General features: G+C 44.9%; 1 protein-coding gene across 1 annotated transcript in view; it reads right to left on the bottom strand.

Annotated features, from left to right (window-relative positions):
• LOC8041513 (kinesin-like protein KIF13A) overlaps positions 1–19952 on the bottom strand; it is a 93260-nt gene that overhangs the window by 18009 nt on the left and 55299 nt on the right. Inside the window, exons 20-31 of the mRNA XM_029974132.4 lie at positions 18340–18477; positions 17316–17501; positions 14771–14937; positions 13955–14231; positions 11956–12055; positions 11276–11402; positions 8434–8489; positions 7295–7419; positions 5035–5250; positions 3926–3979; positions 2792–2944; positions 1856–2081 (exon numbers count right to left, since the gene is read on the bottom strand). Of these exons, the coding sequence (XP_029829992.3) occupies positions 1856–2081; positions 2792–2944; positions 3926–3979; positions 5035–5250; positions 7295–7419; positions 8434–8489; positions 11276–11402; positions 11956–12055; positions 13955–14231; positions 14771–14937; positions 17316–17501; positions 18340–18477 (1825 nt within the window). The remainder of the gene's footprint in view (positions 1–1855; positions 2082–2791; positions 2945–3925; positions 3980–5034; positions 5251–7294; positions 7420–8433; positions 8490–11275; positions 11403–11955; positions 12056–13954; positions 14232–14770; positions 14938–17315; positions 17502–18339; positions 18478–19952) is intronic.

The raw sequence follows: 19952 nt of genomic DNA, 5'->3' as shown, positions 1-19952 counted from the left end.
GGACGAAGTAGAAACTTCCACAACAAAATGAAACGATGAGAACTGAACAGAAAAGTGACACCAACGTAAACTGATTTTCGAAATAAACAACCAGGTATTCTCTACTTCGTCCAAAGGCGGTGGCGAAACGTGATCATGCGTAGTTCAAGACGCGATTGAAGGACCTACTTTTGGCGCCCGCCGCCTGCCGCAAGCTCAAGTTTAGATTGAAGTTTAGGTTGAGGAACGTCGGTCGCGCTGGAAAGAAACAGGAAAGAGAAGAGACATTGGAGGGACGGGCGATGAGACATCTGCGGTTCTTGACTCGTCCGTAAATTCAATGGATCTGGGGCCTGTTCCAAACACAGTGTCAAGGATGTGCAGGGAGGAGTTGACACGCAAATTAAAAGATTCTATCTACTACACCTAAACATGTAACATTAGTAAGTGAGACTGTAAATGACTTGCGTTCTTCGACAACCCAAGTATCACAAATCGAAAATGATCGAAACAATGAATGGGCAGGTTAAAATATGTCCGCACGTTAGAAGTGGGGTTGTGCTACAGCCACGCAAATTTAGAAATATATGGCACCCCACAGGGCAGTTTACCTCCCATCCCCAAAATTGTTGAAATACTCTGCATATTCTAGAAATTAAATCAGTGAATAGCACATGGGGATATACACCAATATATGTTAAATGAGATGTACTTCATATTTCTTGTACTCTCAGAGAGATGTCCTAAATGCATCGCCCCAATTTAGTAAATATTTTTGTGCTGTATATCAAACGTGCTGCGATTGGACTCATGTCGTAAGGATGCGTACAGAGTAAAGGGAAACAACAGGATGAGCCTTCTTCTATGGGTGTACCAACTGGGGGGGCAAGGCCCCGGTTCTCAGAAAGGGGGGGCAAGGCATGTGTTTTGCCCCCCCCACCCTAAAACAGCTGCCACTGGGCAGGGCAAACACTGGCCAGCGGCGCCCAAGAGATACCAAAGGCACCGCCCACCGGCCATGGGGGGGGGTTCTCGTTTGCCCCCCCCCCCCCCCACTTAAAAGCAAGTTGGCATGCGACTGCCTCCTTCTTCTCCAAGTAATTTCTTCACCCATTTCACATTCTCGTTTTTCACCCCACGCAGTATCCACAGAGATATACGCCGGCTTCAACTTAGTCTAATGGATGCTGACCAACCTTTTTCCATCTGAAAGATTGCATATTTATATGATACTAGTAAAGAATTATTTCAACAGCACATATAAACTGCCACTAGTAAAGCCAAAAGGGTCTTACAAATAATAAAACAATCTAGTCTACCAAAAGATTTTCAAGTTTCGAAAAAATGTGCATGGTCGTTTCACACCTCACGATTATATCATGTTGCACGCTGAACTCTTACAACTGTAGTCATTTAGACCAGTCAAAAAATAGCTTAGATCTTGACGTATAAACTAAGATTTCTGAATTGTTTTATGAGCTGCATGAAGGGCTGAGTGTTCCTTTTGGCCTCCGTGTTTTATTTATACATTTATACTTTCTTCAATAATATAATGACATAGCATCTTTGCTAGCTGTCAACTCCTGTGCACAATCATCCCCATCCTTTTGCCAAGCCTATTACTATACTATTATTATTGCTATTAATGATCAGCATCATTATTATTATTCTGTTGTTATTGATAAATATTATTATTGTTAATTATCAATATTATTAATTACTATTCAATGTTATTATTAAATACCATTACATAATATTATTATTATTTAGTAAGTATTCTTATTGTTACTATTACGAGGATGATGATCATCATCATCTCGTCGAACCCAATCAACAATAAAAGCGGAAAGCGGAGAGGGGCAGCAGTGGAACTGACCCAGGCTCGAGATGGCAGCGTTCTTCCCCTCGCTGAGGAAGCGGTCCAGGCCCTCGCTGAGCGAGGAAGTCATGCTCAGGTTGGCCACCGAGTCGCAGCGGTGGGGCTCGTCTGGGCGCAGCGTCGACCCGGTCTCCCCCCGCATCCCCTGGGCGATGTTGGGCACGCTCGCCGTCTTGCGTAGCAGGCGCCCCTCCGCGGCCAGGAGCTCCTTCACCGCCACTTCCTGTGGACCGGACAGTCGCATCAAGCTCGTGGCTTTCATCCGGTGACAAACCGTCTTCAAAAGTGTGCACCGTCCGGTGGCTGCCACACCGATTGCCCAGTCCGCCATCGTTCGGGCACACACTCTGAGCACGCAGTGGATACGAGGGCTACGTTACTGTTTGGCGAAGACTCAAATCTAATCACGCGCTCGGTGCCTCAGAAATGGCGGTTGCCAATGTTGCTTGCAGGGTTTTGAAAAGGGTCTATTGCGCCGCGCATTTGTTTAGGTTTACGTGCTCCGAGTTGCAGTCCGTCAACACGCTCGGCCACAGGAACCGCTAATTTCGTACCGTACTACCGCATCAAATCCAGACTCCTTGGTTCGTAACAAACACGTTCGGAAATTGAGGGCAAGAAAAAGAGGTAAGGATAAAGCTGCGGGAAAAAGAGGGTGTAGATAGTTGCGTTAGTCAAACGTCGATTTAACTAGGTATATAAAAGAGATAGAGTTCATTAATAAGCAGTGAATCACAATCAACGCGGAACTTCCATGCTTTCTGTTTGTTTTGTTACTGACGGTTGTTTGGGCTGTCTTTCCCCAATAAATGTTCAACCGTCAGGCGGCACTTCTGCCCTCCTACTTCCGCCCGGTCTTCTGCATGCCGTTTCCAGATTTATTCGCCGGCAAGAAAGGAGGAGTAACCACGTGGTCAGAGAGGGCGGCCTTGCCTGTCTGAGGCGGTCGAGGGTGAGGATGCTCTCGACTGCCGACACCCCCCGGGTGTATTTCTCGATGTAGCTCTCTCCGTCACTGCTGCCCGCGTCCCCGCCCGAGGCCGCCATCAGGGCCAGGGACTCCCGTCCCTCGGGGTCTTCGGAGGCCTGGTCGGGAGAAGAGAAGGGCAAAGGGGAGAAGATGCAAGACGCTCGTCTTCAAAGGGGCACCAAAGTAGTTTCTGCGATCTTCGATTTACGGTTATGACTTGATCTACGGCCCCTGAGCATTCTAAGATACCCAAGGTGAGATTGATATGTGTTCAATTTCCCAGGTAAAAATAAGATCAAAGGTCACGACACTCGTTTTTCAGCGATTCAGCGCAAAAACCGGAGGCCGCTGTCGGATGTGAGACAGCCAATCGCGAGCAGTCGCCTCCCGCATGGCAAAGGGACCGACTGATGGCGAGCCGATTTTCGGAAGTGTGCCATTCGTACACAGGAAGCGATCCTTCACAATTGGCTGCCGCACGTCCAATGGCGCCCTCTCGTGTGTGCGCCGAATAGCAATTAAACAGGCGTGTCGCAAACTCCATTCCTTTTCGAAATAGGGAAATCGGTCGTATATCAATCCAATCTTGGGTTTGTAAGAACACTTGGAGCTTGTAGATCGAGTCATAACCATAAACGGACAATCTCAGCCTTTTTAATGGCCCTTTGATAGTCCAACCTCATCTAGTTTCCATGCAACCTAATTAAAGATAACCTTGGTAGGTTTGTAACTCTAACCTAACCTAACCCACTAAACATAATCTTCGTGGGTCATTAATCTAAATGCAACTCTAACTTGCCAAACGTTATCCCGGTGGGTTCGTAACCCTGACACAACCCTAACCTAACCGCAACCATAAAGGCTGGTTCGCACAAATGCACGTAACATCATCACAATTATTTCACGCACACAGTGAAAGAATGATGCCTAAAATGTATGCAGCACAGAAATGTCTCAAGACTACCCAGCGGATAGTGCCAGTGAGTTCACTCATCATGAGCGGTCACAAGCGCTTGCAACACGGTCGATCACACACAAATGGAAATCTGCGAACCAGTCCTCGATATGACAAGTAGAGCCAATCACTTCCCACTTACCTTGGGTATGCTCGCCACAATCTCGTAGGTCACTCCAGAAGCGAAGTAGACATCCTGTGGAGAGGAAGAAAACAGTAAGACACACCCTCACTCTCCATACCTGACAAGAAAATAAGACAGAAAGTTTATTTAGTGCCTGTCAACAGCCAAGAGGCCTGCATGACAGTACACTTTGTCTCCTAAAAAAAACAATTGAAAAACATAAGTATATGTTTTTAAAGGTACAATCAAAGACTACATGTCCCTATGCATCTAAGAGGAAAGAATGATCAAGTAAATATGTAATTCTGTAAAAATATTAAGTTTTAAGTTTGTTGCGACAGTGTCATTGGACACTTCTAAACAAATAATATCTGCGCAGAAAGTGTGCAGACACTTGCAGGTTTTTCCAGAAAGGACTCGGAACTGCATCGATGCTAACAACTCATCGCAATTCGAGCGTACCGTGCACAACTGGGCAAAACAACACGTGCAAGCCTCCCATCATAAAAAGACGTGAGGCGTGCTACGACAGAGTAATGGATGTAAAAATGGCGGTGACTAATATGTCTATGATAAACAAGACGAATAAACTTCTGCTGGAATTGCTCTAAAAATAAAAAATGCCCAGAAAAGCACTGTTCTTGGGAGCAAGCCCAAAAAGCCGAAGTAGAGATAACTTTTTCTGGCCAGAGTCTGGGTATCTTGGCCCTAGTTTGCCAAACAAGTACCAAAGCTAGGCGTCACTGCTGGTAGTTTGGCTGTCACCTGGCATCTCTGGGCCTAAATCGCCAAAAAAGCAGCAGAGTTAAGCTTCACTTCTGGTTGTTCACTTTTCATGTGGCAACACTGGGCACAAATTGCCAAACAGGGGCCAGATTTAGGCTTCAGTGCTAATTCTTCAGTTCGTATGCAGCATTGCTGGCTCAAGTCTGGCACTTTGGCAATTATGTGGGGAGCCAAAGAAAAAGCCATAGAAATGGCACGAAAAAGTACTCTGGTACTAACGCCTTTAAGCTAAACCGTATTAGACCCAAGTGAAGACCCCAGGGTTGCCAGCCTACGGGGGTTTCTCCAGATCCACTCGGTCATCCGGCGGAAGAAGGTCGCTACAGAACGTGAGAGGTCACCTGTCGGGTGATTCTCTTGCGGATCTTGTCGGTGAAGGACTGCCTCTTGTAGACATTGATGGCGAAGCGCTTGCGCAGGATCAAGTCCATGACTGCCGGATGACTCAGCCGCACCGACACCTTCAGGATGAGGTACACCCTCTCGTTGGGGGACGTCAGAGCATTGAGGTGCATGGAGTTGTGGATGGACGAGTCCCACGCCGCCGTGGCGCACACCTGCCGTCGGGGGAGACAATGGGAGAGACCTCACACCTCGGGGCAGAGCAGCGTTGAAAATGGAGGCCAGAGAAGGGAGGCGGGTAAAACACACGTGCCCAGGGGTTTCCCCAGGAATTGAAATTAGGGGGGTGTCTAAATTTTTAGGGGGTGGGGGGGGGGGGGGGGGAGGCATTGAGAATAGAGGGGACATTGCAAATTAAGGAAGGGCCTCCAGAAAAACAAGAATGGGTGTACACACCCCCCAGAGGTGTGTGTAGGGAAATCACTGCACGCCCCCTTTGCTTCCACTGTGGCGACATTTAAACCAAAAAGAGGGAAAACACCTTCATCCCTTTGTGGACAATTCTTTTCCTGCTAAATTTAATAGAAATTTATGTTTCCTTTTTTTTAATGATGCACACCAACAGCAACATGCCTTCTTGGTAAGTAGCAAGACGTTGGCAAAAAATGAATTTCAAGTTCAAAGTGAATGGGGGCTTTGCTTGAATATCTTCTAATCAAATATCAAATAGTTTCTCCGAGCCTTTCACTGGTGCACAATACTTAAAACGAAAACCCAGCTGAACTCAAGAAGGTTGTCCCTAAGCTTCCACCTGTTCATTTCAAAGCTAAGTTAATTTTATTCCAACTATATTTATTGACTGCAGCCTCAGAAAGTCCAATGCCTACATGGGGATGGCAAGCAAATGATGCATTTGACGTAAAATTAAACCTCTAAAGATGCCCGGCAATACCTAATTGAGGGGATTTATAAATTCTGCTATCCACAAAAATACTTCCTTAAATCTCGAATTAAAAAAAAAAAAAGACAATTATGAATTATAAATGCAGGTTGTCAGGACACCTCTGCCTAACATATACTCTTGCATAATAGCCAGTTTAGCTTTGAAATTTTTATTGCGGTGCACATATCAACAATCACAAAGTTTTAATTTCTTAATAAATACACTACGCGCGAGTGCGCCATCACACTCTGAACGTGTGCTTACCTTCTGCGCACACGACTTTGTAATGTAATTGTTGATTGCGGCGAGTTATTCCCGTTGAGTGCGCTTCTTACCAAGCACCGTTACACTGCGGAGAAGCAACTCCCGCAAAAGTGAGCTTCGCGGATGTTGCATCTCTGCGGTGTGCCGGTGCTCGGTAAGAAGCGCACTCAATCGGGCTAACTCACCACGACAAGCACTTGAAAAAATATGAATATCGCAAGTCATCTCGAAGCAAATATCAAATAACATACTATTCGAATATTTGAATATTCGCACAACACTAACCACAACACAGACACAAAAGAAACACACACATACATCAAACACACTAACAACATACACACAAATATACCAAACAAAAAAATCACATACTATACTAGAGTTCTGACATTACCAAGTTTTTAAATAGCTTAAAGGCATAAACATGTCAATTGAAAACGGTCATGTGATGTTATAAGCATGTCATGTGATGTCGCATGGCACCATGATAACGTAACATAATCATGTAACTCTTGTGAACTATGTAATACCTACAGTAATCACATGATCATGTAACATACTAACTATTGCTGATGTCTGTGTTGCCCAGCCAGCACAGAAAAGAGCATCGGCCAGCAAATCGTGAGGGCTAGAGCTATAATTTTGTGCACAAGCATTTATTTTTCTCTTTATAATTAATAAATTATTACGATTAATTAATGGCAATATATGAATAATCGCTAAAATGAGTGTAATTATTGAATAAGTACATTTATTTATTGTCAGCACCTCTGTCATCTGTACACTATCTCATCACATCATCATTAGATGAGGCGTCGCAGGCCTTCATGGTATGGGCCACTTGCCTTTTGCGGCGCCATGGTTCCTATAAACCCAAAAAAATATTTCCATTATATATTATTAAGTTAAAGTTAATATTAATTTATGCTTCCATGGTAACCATGCGACGTTTTTTTCGTGATGCCCTTTCATAACGTTATGCTCATCTTGTGGGAACGAGCCCCATAACGCATTCAGAGTTTAACAACGACGAGTCGAATCAGGAGACATACGTCCTTGTCGCAGTGCTTGACGATGGGGAGGTTGAAGAGCTGGGAGTGGTGCTCCTTGGGGAGGATCGAGTTGGACCCCGCCACCTGGAGACCATTCTCCCCAGAGTTCGGAACGCTCATGTCGTCTGCAAAAAAGACAGGCGACAACACGGTTCTTTAAAAAAGACGTACAAACAATCTCAAAAAGACGCCTAGATGAGACTCAAGCATCCGCAGCATGACGCTGTCACCTTTCTCATCCCCATTTCTTTCTAAGTTGATGACACCCAGTTTAGGCTGAAAACTGTAACTAGCAAAACGGTGGAAAGACATGAGGACTGCAGAAGGCAGCATTCGCTATTTTGCACTGCTTTTCTTGTTCCACTATCATTAAAACAATTTTTTTTCTCAAACTAATTTCTGCTTAGATTTATAGAACATGAAAGGGATATCAAGTTTCATGAGCTTGTTTTCAAAAGAAAGCATTTGTGGGGTTCAGATTTCTACCATTCTCCTTCGTTACTCATTTTCGCCGACACAGGTGCTTCCCTCCATTATAGAAATAAACGAGAAGAAAACAATCTTTTGAGGGTAGAAAATCAATTCATAGTTGAGCACCACGAAGCAAAACACATTCAAACTATAATGAAAAAAAAAAAAAAAATTACTTGCAGTTAATAGCCATTTTGGGACTGCACACATCACATGAAGGTATCAATGACATCCTGACAAGATAGTTGCACCAGACAAAAGAATAATCCTGTTCCTCCTTGTCCACTTCCTTTGACGTGCCCCTCAATTTTCTACAAAGCTTCTATAGTTTTGTCCACTATACAGACAACAATTTTCGGGACGAACTGGGTAACTACACTGCTTTCTGTATTGTTTTAATGGAAGATTTTCAGGGGAAATGGAAATGCCCATATTAATGAGATGTGCCTGTACTATATGTTAAAAATTGGAGTTTTATACTTTCGTACAATGTCAAATTAAATATGGAAAATGATGGCATGACATAAGGCTCTCCCCATCCTTCGTCAGTTGCCTGAGATGCATCAATTCTATCCAGGTTTCACAACAGTCAGAACCATCTGTTTTCCATGTGAAAGAGGAGGTTAGTGCAACTTCCCCCCAGACATAAGGAATGAGGACGAACTCACCACTCAAGTCCAGGAAGATAACGGGAACATGCTGCTCCATGCCTATCTGTGGCTCCCTGCATACCCGAAAACACCGGCCACAACAGGAGGTCACTCGCTTGGACAAGTCAGAAGGTAGGGCTAGAGAAAGGAAGGCTGGGGAGGAGGAAGCAGACGGAACACTGGAGAGGAGAGGGGGAAACTTCCTGTCTCCAGTGTTCCGTCTGCTTTCTCCTCCCCTGCCTTCCTTTCCCTCGCCCTACCCTCTTTAGCTGTAACTTACTATAGCACATCAGAAATTCTGTAATCTAAGTTTTACTCAAAAGGAGAGACACAACATTCAAAAACGAAGGGAAGACTGAGCACATTCATATTCACGAATACAAAGGTGAGAGTTTATGTGTTCATGTTTGCATGAATAGACATACTGTCGATCCCGGTTATATCACACTCGGGTATTTCAAATTATTGTTTATATCGAACAGTCAAAACATCCCCTTGAAAATCACACATAATTGTATAGCAGCATTGTTTTTCTGTATTGGACTCCCATGGCTTCCGTGGCGGGGACACTCGATGTAGCGAACAAAGCAAAGCACGGCGGCCCCTCCCATCGCTTCTCCCACCTTTGGATTGCGCCGCCCGCGACGAGCACATAGCTCGCGTTGCGGGGCTGGCAGACCACCAAGCCTGCATATGCTCACAAAGTACGCAACAAAAAAAGTTGTAAAAAAAAAATCGTAAAAAAAAAAAGAAGAAAAAAAATGGAGGATGGCAAAAGCAAGGGGAAGGGCAGGGGCGCGCGTAGGGAGGGCAGGGAATGCTCGCTGTTGGAATGATAGCGAGCGCTCTTTCCCCGATCACCGCTGTCGCTGCGACTCCTTAACCCCAAAATAAAATAAGACAAAAAAAGTCCTGTCGAGTGTGCCCACAACAACCATTAAGCAATCACACTTTGAACACCTTATCTTTGTTTATTTCATTCTTTCAACGTTTTTGCTTTGCGCGTTTTTCCTTTTTGCCTTTCTTTTTTTGTTGCCTGAATTTAGTGGTTTCTTTTTGTTGCTTGCTTAACTTTATTCTATGAATCAATCCTTTTCTTTTATGCGGCTCGCTTTTTTTGTTTTTTCATTTTTTAAAATTATTTTCGTGTTTTGTTGCCCTCGTGTAAACGATGGCAAACACCCTCGTCGCGTAAACGCGGCTAGTGTTTGTGATTGTCACCAACTTACTGTATTTAGCGGCTCTTAGAGGCTCTATTTGGTAAGGTCCCGTTTGTCGCGGCCTTCGGTATTAGCAAAGACGGGCGGAAATTTCAACTGGAGCTTAATTAAGTTAACTCATTTTTGTTTATCGAATTATCAATATTTCGAACTATTTTACGATTCTCTTTGAGTTCGATATATCCGGGTTCGACTGTAACTGTGAGAGTATATTCGCAACCATCGGTATTAGCAAAGACGGGCGGAAATTTCAACTGGAGCTTAATTAAGTTAACTCATTTTTGTTTATCAAATTATCAATATTTCGAACTATTTTACGATTCTCTTTGAGTTCGATATATCCGGGTTCGACTGTAACTGTGAGAGTATATTCGCAACCATCGGTATTAGCAAAGACGGGCGGAAATTTCAACTGGAGCTTAATTAAGTTAACTCATTTTTGTTTATCGAATTATCAATATTTCGAACTATTTTACGATTCTCTTTGAGTTCGATATATCCGGGTTCGACTGTAACTGTGAGAGTATATTCGCAACCATCGGTATTAGCAAAGACGGGCGGAAATTTCAACTGGAGCTTAATTAAGTTAACTCATTTTTGTTTATCGAATTATCAATATTTCGAACTATTTTACGATTCTCTTTGAGTTCGATATATCCGGGTTCGACTGTAACTGTGAGAGTATATTCGCAACCATCGGTATTAGCAAAGACGGGCGGAAATTTCAACTGGAGCTTAATTAAGTTAACTCATTTTTGTTTATCAAATTATCAATATTTCGAACTATTTTACGATTCTCTTTGAGTTCGATATATCCGGGTTCGACTGTAACTGTGAGAGTATATTCGCAACCATCGGTATTAGCAGAGAAGGGCGGAAGTTTCAACTGGAGCTTAATTAAGTTAACTCATTTTTGTTTATCGAATTATCAATATTTCGAACTATTTTACGATTCTCTTTGAGTTCGATATATCCGGGTTCGACTGTAACTGTGAGAGTATATTCGCAACCATCGGTATTAGCAAAGACGGGCGGAAATTTCAACTGGAGCTTAATTAAGTTAACTCATTTTTGTTTATCGAATTATCAATATTTCGAACTATTTTACGATTCTCTTTGAGTTCGATATATCCGGGTTCGACTGTAACTGTGAGAGTATATTCGCAACCATCGGTATTAGCAGAGAAGTGCGGAAGTTTCAACTGGAGCTTAAGTTAACTCATTTTTGTTTATCAAATTATTGACATATCAAACTATTTTATGATCCCCTTTGAGTTTGATATATCCAGGTTCGGCTGTAACTATAAGAATATATATGAGCTCATGTTTGTATGACTATGAACGTGATTGGAGAGTGTACATGTTTGCATTTGCATAAACAGAAATATGAATGTAAGAAGTACATACTCGCATTTGCATGAATGTGAACATGATCATGTTCGCATGAATAGGAACATGCATAAGAGAGTGTACGCATTTGCATTCACATCAATACAAACATGAACGTGAGAGATTATGTCTTCACATGACTTGAGTGTGAGAGCATATGTTTGCATTCACACGAATACGAACATGAACAGGGCAGTGCATGTGTTTGTATTTGCGAGCGAGTTTGAACATGAACGTGACAGTGCACGTGCCAGTTAGCGGGGGCTCCGGGGATGTCGGAGCCCGGAGCAGGCGCCAGGACGGCGTTCTTCTCCTCCGTCAGGCAGACCCACTGACTGATGAGGCTCTGTTCCCGCTCCACGTCCTCGTCCGTTTTCACTGCAAGACACAAGGGAGTGCTTTCAGTTTGCTGCATTTGCAGTCACTTGGACATCACAAAATACCTACACAGGAGGCATTCACTCCTTGCAGCCTATCCCTCTTTCAACTTTAGAGACAAAACCGAATCGAATAGTGTGCTGTCGCATTCTCTGCAGCAACTATTTCAATGGTGCGGACACACGAGGATTTGTCCTCATCAGTTTATTTACTGACGCAGTGCACATCAACGGTTAACCGGTCTTCATGATGATGTATCACTACACGGGCACTATTTTTCAGGATATTACAGCATACTGCAATACTTACAGCATAGCTGTACGTTGTTAAATGACTGAAGTTTCGCAGCTACTCGTGAACGAAAAGGCGCGTCCAAAACAAACCGCTCCGTCAGAGGTTGTCCTCGAAATTGGGAGAGACAATCGATTAGACCGCATTTTGGGAAGAAAGCGTGACCCGGAATACACTACCCGGCGGTTTTGTTGATTGGAACTCAGGTCGACGAGATGGAAGAGCTGGAAAAAAAATGAGGAAACCGCAATACGCCGCCCACCTTGCTTGTGGATTATCTTCTGCAGGTGTTCGTCCAGGTACTCCCGTCGTCGGCCCAGAGCGTCGCACCAGCGCTCCCGCAGAACCCCCAAGTCGTCATCCTAGAGAGTCCGAGGCAAATTCTCTATTGGACGCGCACACCACTGCCCACTTTTCATACGACGACAACAAACAGGGCCACATTTGCTGCAATCATATAACTGCGGAAAGAAGCAGCAAAAAATTTAATGTGTCTTAACGCACAGGTTGTTGTTTTGTTTTACTATATTATCACGTGACATTGGTGGATTTTGCACAACAATTTTTTTTTGGCTCCTAAAATAAAGAAAGTTTTCATTGCAGTGGTGTGCTCGTCGACTTAGCGACCTTTGGATTCACGATCGGTAAGCTCCTGCTCATTATGATTTTAGGCAATTACGAGAGATGTGAGGAGGTTTCATTAAGAGCTTATGTTGGCATAATTTGGTATATTGAATTATTGATGCAGCCGAATCTTGTTAATTCAAGCTCTCTTAATTCAAATTTGCAGATAATTCAAACTAACATGACGGTCCCATCCTATGCGTCTCTATGGGAGGAAACTCCCGGTAATTCAAACTTTGCTTTATTCAAACAAATTTTTAATCCCCCTCAAGTTTGAATTAACGAGATTCTATGGTATATCAAACTATTTCACAATCCTTTTGGAATTCCATATATCCGGGCTCGACCGTACAGTAATTCACTGCCGGCATATACCACTGGAGGCAGTGCAGGACAGAGAGGGAGTGGAATGGCGACAAAGCTGACAATAACATGGCAAGCTTTCAGTCTTATTGTCAGCTTTGTTGATGCAAGCATAACACGAGTATAAACAGCTGCACGAGCGGCTCGCAAAACAATTATGGTTGTTGTTACGGTGATCGACATCTTCAGAAAAGCGGGGCGTGGCATGTCTCAGGCATCTGATTATGACCACGCAGTCGATGAATCAGCGGGACTGGCTAATCGAAATGCATAAGAGCGAATCATGAAGCAAGACGTTTGAACATTTCTTTGGTCGGCGAATACAGGTAAGTTATCATGCGCAAATAGTGGTTTTGGACAAATATTTTAATAGTTTTTCTAAGCCTTTCACTACAGCACCGTGCTTAAACAAAAACCCAACTGAGCTAATGAACGTTAAAAGGCTATTCACTTGGGCTAGTTGGTTGGCGCTCTACTGTGCGTGTGTCTTCTTTTGCTGGTCCTCGTTTTTTAGCGCTTTTAATCCTGAAATGAGCTAATGAAGGTTGCTCTCAAACTTCTACTTGGCCATTTGTAAGTTAATTTTAATCTATCTATATTTATCCATTGCGACCTCAGAAAGTCCCATGCATACATCAAGATGGGCAAGTGAACGACACATTTGACATAAAACTAAAATTATAGAGATGCCGAGCTGCAGCTAATTGAGGGGATCTGCAAATATTCTTGCTATATGCAATTATCCTTTTTTCAATCACGGACAGCTAACGCAAGTTTTCATAATACCTCAGCCTAACATTTACTTGCGCATAATTGCCAGTTTAATCTTGAAAATTTGACTGGAACGTAGATATTATTATTCCCAAAGTTTCAGTCTCCTTTTTAAATAAACCCGATGCGTGTGCATACCATCCGACTTAAAAGTCCGCTTTTCTCCCAAGTGCGCGGCTACCATATTTGTACTTTTCAAACCGTTCATTACGGCAGGCTTGCCCCATTGAGAGCGCTTCTTACTGAGCACCGGTGCACTGCAGCAAAGCAACACCCACGAAAGCAAGCTCCGCGACCGTTGCTTCCCCCCCGTTCACCGGTGCTCGGTAAGAGGCATGCTCAACAAGGCTCACCTGCCGCGATAGACACTTGGAAAAATATGAATGTCCCAATTTATCTCAAAGCGAACATTGAATAGCGTATTATTCGAAACTACTATTCGAATATTTGCGCAACATCACGAATAAGCGAGAAAGACGGGGCAGGAGGCGCCCACCACTCGCCTGGTAGGAGTCGAGGGGCTTCTGGAGGCGGGAGCGGACACAGACGGCGCCCACGGCCACCGAGCCCACCTGTTGGCATATGAGGGGCAGGGTGCCTGAGCTGGCCACGGGCGCCACCCGCACCACCAGGCGACGCTGCTGACCCTGGCGCAGCTGGAACACGCCTCCGGTGCCCACGTCTCCCCGGGGCACCACCTCCACCGGGGCGTACTCCCCCTGCTCCGTCAGCTCGTGGATCTCCAGCCACAGCTCCAGCTTGCGCTTGAGCTCCGCCCACCTGCGTCACGGAATTGGATCACGTGCGGGCTCCAATGTCTTGAGCTGGTCGCGAGAGCGGCGTGGGGTAAGAATAAACGTCCGTTCCTGGCTTTGCAGTAACCAGAGTGGTAACCTCTCGTTTACTAGAACTTTTGTTCTAATAAACAAGAGTACTTCAGTTTTCAACCCGACTTCGGTTAAAACAATCCTCTATGTGCTTCTTTCCATACGTAGTAACATAACAACCTGTTTCAGAGGGACAAACACGGGAGTCGAGCATGGCAAGTCGTATGCACTAGAGCTGCTTGATCTGTTTGTGTTCGTCTTTCAAATACTAGCATAAAATGCGCTCATGCAGAAGGCCCATGCCTCGAGCCGCCCCGGGAAGTGAATGGCAGCGCAGCACTAAAGTGAGAGAAACTTGGAAGCAACTGGCGGCGGAGCACTGATCATTCTATCAGTAGCGAACTCATATCTTCACGATCGTCCTTCATCACACTGAAAGCAATTAAGGATGACTGTTTCCCGCGCAACTCTAACCCCGAGAAAGTCCCCCACCTGTCGACCAGGGAGTGGGAGATGTGTGACTGAGGCCCGCCGCCGCCGAGGTCCCAGCCCGTGCCCGAGCTTGTGAAGCCCGAACACCGGTGGCCCCACACCTCCACCGAGAGGGCGCCCTCCGTGCAGTACTCCACAAACTCCTCCGTAACCGGGACCACAAAGTCCTGCGGGAAAGATGTGCCATTGGGTGTTCGGTCAGCAAATCAACGCTTTTCTTGAACCCCCCCCAAAGAAAAGCCCATTTTGATATTTCTCCCAAGTCATAAATGATGATAAGGCCTAGTTCTTCACAGCTAAGGTCTACGCTTATAAAAAAAAAAAAAAAAATGCATATAAGTTGCAATGCTTTATAAAATTCACTGATGAAAAGATTTTGGGAAAACAATAACTTATACATTGAAAAAAATTAATTACGTGAGCTTGATCACGCTGACAAAAACCAGAGACCAGAGAATCAGAGGATATGTTGCAACAATGGTGTACACGGGAGGGGGGGGGGGGGGGGGGGTTGCCGAAGGGGAGTGGGCAAGGTCACTGACTCTCGGGTTCTTCAATATCAATGCGGTGTTGTATATTTTTTTTAAAACAGCGGAGCCAACTTCAAGGAGAAGTTGTAAAAAAAAAAGGAAGGAAATGCAATATATCATTGATGACATAGTAAAAATAATAAAAAATGGGAAGTTTTAACGTCTTTTATGTAATAGTATGACTGGAAAATAATCAATTAATGAGATTATTCATTGATTAGTCTATTAAAGGGTGGCAATCAGTCGGATTAATTTGTTAATGAAACCCCATCTCCAATCAGGACTCAACGCTTTGTGAAAGCTATCGATTGTGCGATATAACAAAAATATGAAGAACCAAAGGTTCTACAAACGACGGCATTAAGATTATGGAAGCATCCGACTTAATATTTAACGCTTTGCTGAATTTCCACACGTGTGAAACAATACAACACAGCCTTTAGTAAGAAGAAACAACAACAAAAACATCAAACATTTAATAAGAAGGGTCCAGCTTGTGGGGACCCCACAGATCGCGATAAACGTAACCAAGGACTGAGGGTTGCGCGATTGGGCGTGTAACAAGGAGGTTAGAAGTACTAGGAGGGGGCACATTGCAATTTTGGTGAAGCCTAGTCATAAAAAGTTTAAACGATATTGTGCCCAGCGTGACCGCAGATCTTTCTGGCGATTGGTGCGCGTGACATGTCACGTGCGAGATGGATGGTTAATTGTACATAAGTGGATTCCTTGCAGGCTGGCGCGCGCTTCGTCCGGTAGGTTTTATCAGATCGAAGGCTAGACGAAGGCCAGCTACGGTCACGTGATGTGGTCACGTTGCCTGATAAGTGAGGAGAGTAAGGAGGAAAATGAGAAAGAGGCGAGGCGTCAAGGGAGCATGGCTTGTGGAGGCTACGTGGCTGACGTCATGCACTCTCCTACCCTTCTATACTCCTTGGCGTGTAAGCCGCGGCCTCCGCAATTTGCTTTTTGTGTATGTGTGTGTTGTTGCTTTTGCGTTTTCTTCTCTTCCAATATAGTTATATATATTGGTCGTCACGGAGTAGCCGGCACTGCGGGATTCACACACACACACACACACACACACACACACACACATATAGTATATACTATAATCGGCTGCAAATCTCTTTTGTTAAATAAATTGTGAGGTAGGCTGCGCTGCGTAGCGTTACTCAAGAAAAAAAAATATATTTCTTAACTTCTACTTTTATTGCTTCGCGAGTGCCCCATGTCCCTCTCGCGGAGCTGCCAGGGCTGGTTTGTCGTCACTATGGAGCAGCCCCCATGTCCCTCGTTTTAATTGTTCCTCGAGGACCCCAGGTTTGGGTGCGTACCATGCGCTGTGCCTCGCTCAAGCACAGCGGGGCCCCTCAATGTTTTGTAGCCTTTTTTATTTTGAGAAGAAGCGTCGGTACTGTTCTTGCACCCCGACGAGGGTTTTTTCCTGGAAGCGGTGTCCGGCTGACGGTCGACAGTTAGGGCGAAGGTTTTGGGGAGTTTTCGGGGGTCTGTGCACGTGTCCTTTCTTAATTGAATTTTGTATCGGATATGTTTGTTTTGTACCGCGTGGCTCCCATTCGTCCAAAAAGAGCGATATCCGATTGGCTCCTCGGATGGCAGGAAAAGTCTTAGCAAAATGAATATGGGAGCCTAAGGGCGCGGGATTTGCGGTTCAAGGTTCGAGTACGAAAGTTGTAATCGGCAGTTTGAGAACCGTGCGAGATAGGGGCGCGAGTGTGCAACCTGCTGCCTCAGAAATCGACATTGCATCACTTGAGGTGACAGAACGTGATCATGTCACATCAATTTCCCTGCTAAATTTAGCACGGAAATTGACACTGAGTGACTCGAGGTAACATGACAATAATTTCCCCACTAAATTTAGCGGGGCCATTGATGTGGCAGTATTTTAAGACGGTTCATTGTGACGGTTTTCTCGTGGAATTCGGCTGACAAAACACGCTCTACATTAATATGCTACTTTGTTTACTCCGACAACCAATGTTACCCACCCGCACGTGGCCGAACTTGAAGGAGGTGCTGGAGCTGTCCGGCGAGATGGCCGGCACATCAAGCTTGGCCACGGACTCCTCCACGGGGGCCACCACCACCGACTCGGCGTGGCCCCAGAAGGTGTACTGGCAGAACACAAAGTGGGACAGCGAGGGCGGTAGCCCCACAGCACTCTTGATGGCCACCTGGTGTGAGTGACAGGGTAATGATTATTCCTGTATAATACAAGCTTCTGTGTTAATAAAACAGGTATTTTTTAAGGTATGCTGTAAATTAGATATTTTCTTTGTGTATGCTATGCACCGAACACAGACTATCTGAGGAAAAACCTTTTAAAGATGTAGCTTTATAAGGTCAACCAAGTTCAGGAGACACGCAAGCACGAAACGTGTAGGTCAGTCAATCAGTAACCGCTAAACGATTTTGAAAAAGGCAACCGGTGCCAGGGATTGAACCCCGGTCACTGGCGTAAAAGCCGAGTGTGCTGCTTACTGAGCAACGGACCTAGCACGCAGAAACAAGAGGAGAAGCAGGTGGTGTGAGAAAGCGTGTGGAAGGGAGAGGGGTGGAAGGGGCAAGAAAGAGAGGAGCAGAAACAGGTGGTGTAAAAAGAGCATGCAGAACGAGAAGGAGTGGAAAGGACAGAAAAGCTTGCTTTCCCTCTCTTGGTGTCCCAGAAAATTCAGCGCAAAGGCCCTTTTATTTGAGTGGTGCTGAAAGGAAGCGTGCGCGGCATCACAAAGAGACAATGGTGTGACATATTCTGTTTCCATACAAAACCCTGGCCTCCTGAACTTAGAGCGCCAGCCAACCTATGAAGCTACCCTATTTAAAAGCGTTTGGCAGACGAACCATGTATGCAGCCAATGTTTCTTTATTTTTCCCGTTTGATTTTGTTCCTGGAGTCTATGCACCGGTTGTGCACCATAGTCCTTAAAATATGGTAGTTGTTTGAAGCCATGTCCCACAATAAGTTGCTGCCACTAGAAATCTGCGTCAACTTTAACGTAGCGGTGCACGCACCCTGACCGTGACCTGTCGTCCAGAGCCGTCGTCGGAGATGTCCAGCAGCGAGCCCCGGAAGCTTCCTTCGGGGTCGGTACCCCGGTCGGGCAGCACTCCTTCCGTCTTGCTGATCTCCATGTGCAGACGTCCGGCAATCTGCAGCGATCACAAACATTAAAAGGCCCCTTCACACATTGCACCTGTATACAGCAAAGTTCTTGTGGTCTCTTACGACGAAAGAAGGGAGACGCTGGTCACCCTCACACTGCATTTCACTGGAACGAAGGTTTTGCGGTACTCGCGAGATCAAATGTACCCACTATCTATAAGAAATGGTCCCTTATAATACTGTCAAAGTTTTTTGAGCCAAGTAAAAAAGAATGATGCACGGAAAAAAAATTAAAATATATATGAAAATGCCAAGTTGTCCAAGGCTACCCAACAAATGGCGCCAGTGTAATCTTTCGTCGTAAGAAATTTTAAAGGGACACTGACAGGGTGTTTATGCTCGCCGAGGTTTTTAGTTGTACATGACATTTTAGAGCCCAACTACCCAGAACACAATTTGCGACTCGAAATTCGGTTTCTTTCCGCCCGAAAACCGCCGATCAAGAACTGGCCGGTTCGAGTCTCGCTCACTCTCTTTTTCGTTGTCACGGGCCGTTTTCTAAGGTATCAATGCGACCACCAAATTTAATCAAAGTCGTTGGTCACTGAAGGCACACATTCAATATTAAAAATAGAAAAAAATATGAAACCCATTTTTTGTGGCTTCTAAAAAGCTGCAAATACGTTGATTGAAAAAAAAGTTCCACAGACAACCGGAAGCATTCTGTGCGTGCGTCGTTTCGCGTATCGTGGTACTCGCGGGGACGGCGATGGCAGCGGACGATGGGCGTGGGACCTCTATTTCAGAACTATTGTTCGCGGTACCGGCGTATTCTGTCTGCCTTTTAAAGAAAAATTTGAGACTGATCAAAAGAATTGGTATTTATCTCGTACGACACGCCCGACCACCAAGCCGATTTGCACGAAGACGTCGCCGAGCCGTCGCTCCCATCTCGTGGCTGAAGACATCGCTCGCGCAAATGTCAAGCCCGACGTGTCTACTTCGAGTTGAATATGCAAGCGTACAATTTCTTTACTAGGTGCGAATGTCGCCGATGCGTGGTGCTTCCCGATTTCGACCCGGGAGCGCTTTTGCTGGAAGGAAATCGGCAGCGAACTTTCCAACTTACAGTCTACCGGCTGAAATATTACTACGGAAAGAGATCCCCCAGTAGCTCAGTGGGAAAGACGCCCGCTTCGCACGTGGGAGGACCGGGTTCGATCCCCCATGAAACTTTTTTTTTTTTCAAACATTTTCCAATGCTTATTTATATATATTTTTTTTTTACAATTATCACAGAAGAAACAAACAAAAAAAAATAACAAGCAAATGTTGTGGACAACACGTCACTGAATTAAATGGTATGGGATTTCCTTTTTGACACCTGCGAACTCAATGTAATCACTTTCCACAAAATGCAAGGAGCATATAAATCAGGTAGCGTCCGCTTTCCGAGGTGCCCGTAAATGTTCTACAGGAATTGCAGCCAGCCATTGGTCCCGATCCCGTTGATCTTTCAGAA

This window comes from Ixodes scapularis, unplaced genomic scaffold, assembly GCF_016920785.2.
Source record: "Ixodes scapularis isolate PalLabHiFi unplaced genomic scaffold, ASM1692078v2 PGA_scaffold10__122_contigs__length_95168666, whole genome shotgun sequence".
In the NCBI taxonomy this organism is placed as follows: domain Eukaryota; kingdom Metazoa; phylum Arthropoda; class Arachnida; order Ixodida; family Ixodidae; genus Ixodes; species Ixodes scapularis.
The sequence above is the reverse complement of the archived record's forward strand: the minus strand, read 5'-3'. Positions and strand labels throughout refer to the sequence as shown.